This window comes from Egretta garzetta, unplaced genomic scaffold (genome assembly GCF_000687185.1).
Source record: "Egretta garzetta isolate BGI_Z169 unplaced genomic scaffold, ASM68718v1 scaffold284, whole genome shotgun sequence".
NCBI classification, from domain to species: domain Eukaryota; kingdom Metazoa; phylum Chordata; class Aves; order Pelecaniformes; family Ardeidae; genus Egretta; species Egretta garzetta.
The window spans coordinates 694,715-698,622 of NW_009259498.1; the positions used below are offsets into that span (position 1 = coordinate 694,715).

At 57.5% G+C, this 3,908-nt stretch overlaps 1 protein-coding gene across 1 annotated transcript in view; it reads right to left on the minus strand.

Annotated features, from left to right (window-relative positions):
• The window catches only part of LOC104125033 (junctophilin-3-like), a 19,717-nt gene that overhangs the window by 9,757 nt on the left and 6,052 nt on the right, over window positions 1-3,908 (minus strand). Inside the window, exon 3 of the mRNA XM_009637430.2 lies at window positions 2,718-3,637. Coding sequence (XP_009635725.1) covers window positions 2,718-3,637 — 920 coding nt within the window. The remainder of the gene's footprint in view (window positions 1-2,717; window positions 3,638-3,908) is intronic.

A 3,908-nucleotide genomic window follows, 5' to 3' on the forward strand; every position in this document is an offset into this window, starting at 1 on the left:
TGGCCGGGGCTGTGAGCAACCTGATGTGGTTCAAGGTGTCCCTGCTCCTGCCGGGGGGTTGGGCTGGGTGACCTCTGGGGGTCCCTTCCAGCCCAAAACATTCCATGATTCTATGATTCTATGTCCGGGCGATTACTGCTGCTGTTTTTCCCCTCTGAAAGCCTGCCAGGCTCCTAACGCTGCCTGTCATTTCTCCAGTGCCTCACAGGTGCCTGCGCTCACAGGTAAGGACAACCTGGTCCTGTTTTGCTCGCCCGTGTGCACTCAGGGCTGGCTTCACCTGGAGCTCCCTTTTTTTTTTTTTGGACTGGCAAGACGTGTCCTGCGGTGCAGTCCACTGGCAAACTCGCTGCGTGGGTGCTTTCGAGCCTGCGCCGCAGCTTGCAAGATGAATAGGAAGCCAGAAAGCGATGGGGCTGTGTGTGCGGGGTGTGTGTGTGTGTGTGTGATTTATCCACAGCCCCAGCAGGGAAACTGTGGCAGATCTGGAGTTCCGTCCTTCCCGTGCATCCCGGGCTGCAGATGCCGCCGCTCCCTCCTCTCTCCCACCCGTTCGCTCTCATCCCTCGCCTGCAGGTTGCCAACACCTTTGCTCTGCTGGCAGAGCTGGCGGCAGGCGGCCAGAGGAGCTGGGATGCTGTGGGTATGGCAGCACTAATTGGCTATTACAGACCACGATGCCTCTAGCCCAAACTTGTGGCATCTCGGTTTCGTGACCCGTGCCTCCCAAACAACCAAGCAGCATCTTCTGCTACCCCGGCAGGGTGATTTAGCTCCATTCTTCTGCCAGAGCCTGAAACGTCGCCGCCAGAGCGTTACAGCTTTTCCGTCTCTTCTGCACAGGTCTGGCCTGGGCTGTGGGACATCCAGCAGCGCGAGACCCCTCCAGCCCTGCCCCAGTTTTGGCCCCAGCGCCAGTGTTTGGCACTGACTGGACAAGAGGGATTTTGGAGCGGTGCTGGCTTCCCCGCTGCCCCCATCGGACCTCCCCATCACCTCTCCCAGCCATGGCAAACCAACGGGGAGAATAAGTGCGGAAGCTGCTCGCAATGGCACGTCCAGGAATGGTCAACAACCAGGGCTGGGAAGGACCTGTAAATCACACAGCTCAGCCTTCTCCCAAGGTGGGTTCAGCTCTTCCCAAGCTATAGCTGAGCTGCAGAGGTCCAGCCAGGTCTTAGACCACCCCCTCCCTCCCAGCCACCTTCCTTCCTTCGGCAATTCATTCCAGCTCTCAACTCACCAGGACTGGCTAATGGCTAACCACTGCCTCTAATGCTTGGATTTAAGCCCATTAATTCTGTTCATTGAGAAGAGATTATTCCCTTCCACTTTACAGCAGCTGTTTTATGTGCTCGAAGAGCGCTCTGTCTCCTCTTCTCTAGCCTGAACACCTCCAGCTCTTCCCAGCAGCCAGTTGTTCATGCCCAACATCTCCTCATCCCTCCCAAAACAAGGAGCCCAGGACTGGATGTGGGGTTATCCCCTGAGTCCCACAAGCTGTGCTCCTGCTTCGAAAGCATACTTGTGCTCTTCACAGTAGAGTGACAGTATGGACCGATATTTGGCTGTAATCTGCTCTACCACCCCGGTTTGCAGAGCTCTAATAGCCCACTACCCTTGCTGTGCTTGCCCGCTGCTTCCCCTGCCTAGGTAGCCCTCCTGAATTGCATCCTCCTGAGTGCAGTTTGCCAAGACCCTATTGCATCGCATCCCCCTGCCAAGGGGCTTGTACCCCTTCCTGGCTCAGTGGCATCCGCATGCCAAAAAACATGAGCAGTATCGAACTGTGCAGCCCAGTCCGGGAAAACCTGAGCAATGGGCAGCTTGGGCATGCAACCCCTTTGCAACGTCCCCTGCAACCCCTTTGCAACGTCCCCTGCAACCCCTTTGCAATGTCTCCTGCAACCCCTCTGCAACATCACCTGCAACCCCTTTGCAACGTCCCCTTTGCAACGTCCCCTGCAACCCCTTTGCAATGTCCCCTCCAACTCCTTTACAACGTCCCCTTTGCAACGTTCCCTTTGCAACGTCCCCTCCAACCCCTTTGCAACGTCCCCTGTGACCCCTCCGCAACATCCCCTGCAACCCCTCTGCAACATCCCCGGCTCCGTGACCACAGTTCCCTCCTCCACCGGGGTCGGGTGTCAGTACGATGCGGTGACAAGGCCACCTGACAACGGGCAGCACCATCCCATAGCGGCAGAGCAACGGAGAGCTGTGCAGGTTGATGCGATGCCCAACAACCAGGACTTAAGGCCTGGTGTTGCAACAGGGTCCCGCCACGCTCTTGGGCCAATGTGAAGTTCTGTTGCCAAAACCTAACCACAAGGAAGCATCACCAACACCTTGCCTACTCCTGCAGCTTTTCCACCGGGCACTTTTTTTTAATGCTCAAAATCCCAGCAATAATGGGTTTTTATTGCTGGCCCCGGGGCTGGGATGCAAACCAAACTCAAACTTGCTGCTCACGTCCTCCAGTGAAAAACCCGCCGTTCCCACCAAGAAGTCTGCGGAGAAAACGCCACGTCGACTTCCAGCACACGCTATTAGGCAGGATGGGAGAAGGGAGGGGATTCAAGGCACAAACCCACGGTAATTCGGGGGGGTCAGCTTTGCCAGCAGGGCAACCCCCCCTTTCCGCTCCGCTGCGGAACCTCAACGGCTCTGCACCGGGTTTCGCGGCCAGATTTGGACACACAATTTTGCCTACTTACCGTACTGGATTTGAGCGCATCCCCATTGTCCTCTTCAGATTCTAGTGCAACAGGTAAGGATTTCTGTGGCGGGGAGAAGGTTAAGTCCCACCTTAGTAGCCGAGGTTCAGCTTTGTCCCCGAATCTCAGGTTTTCCAGTTTCTGCACCGTGGGCTCTGCAGAGGAAGCTGGCCTGAAATTCTCTTTGTTCTGGGACTTAGACCTCAGTCTCTGAACCCCGAAGCCCCGCTCTTCACCGCGGTGGTCGTCAGCCATGCTCCTGCAGGGTCCCCCTTTGCTATAGTGTCTTTTTTGGGTGTGAATCTCTTGCATATAAGAATCCATCCTCATGAGGGGCTTCATCTCCATCTCATAATTGCTCATCTTCTCCTCGTCCAGCTCAAGCAGTTTGGAGCTCCCTGAGCTGTGGTTGTGGGACCTGTGGTGGGAAGTCCATGAAACCGTGGCTGGGGAATCTGTCCACCTCTCTCTTTGCTTGTGGTTGGAGGCCGAGTGTTTGTGCCCCCCACTCCGACCTCTGTAGTCTTCAGGGACGGAGGCTGACCCCAGCTGACCGCTGCGCAGCGTCCCGCTTCTCACGCCGCGGGTCCCGCCGACCTTCTCTTCGCTCCAGCTGTTGGGGCGCAAGTAATCCCCGCCACGTCCCTCCAGCAACATCTGGATCTCCCCACCCCTCTCTTCATCCACCGAGACCTGCCTGGAGAAGTGAGCGCTCTTGTTCCTGCAGGAAGGACCCAGGGGCGGCGTGGAGGAGGGACTGGCAGGGAAGCTCTGCAGCGGGCTGTCGTCGGGAGTCAGGTCGGACGGGGTGGTCCCTTTGCGGTACAGCTCGGGGCTCTCTTGTTGGAGAGGCGTCCCGGTGGAGAGGACCTCAATGTCGTCGCTCGAGTTCTGGCGCTTCGGTCTCTGGCATTCGAGCCCTTTTGGTGTGGTCGTGAAGAGGAAAGAGAGAGGGAGAGAGAAACACAACAGGATTATTTCTATTCTGCGGGCGCCCACCAGATGTCAAAGAATAGGGCTGAGAGTGTCGGACGGCGGGGAAACCGCGGGGCGAGGTCAGGGCAGCAGCAGCATAGCACGATAAACAGCGTCTGCTACGAGACCAAGAGGAAGGGCATCGCTGGTTTTACACCAAACCTGCGGCCACCCCCGGCATCCGCGGAGCAGCGCGGTGCGAGTGGCCGGGGGCCG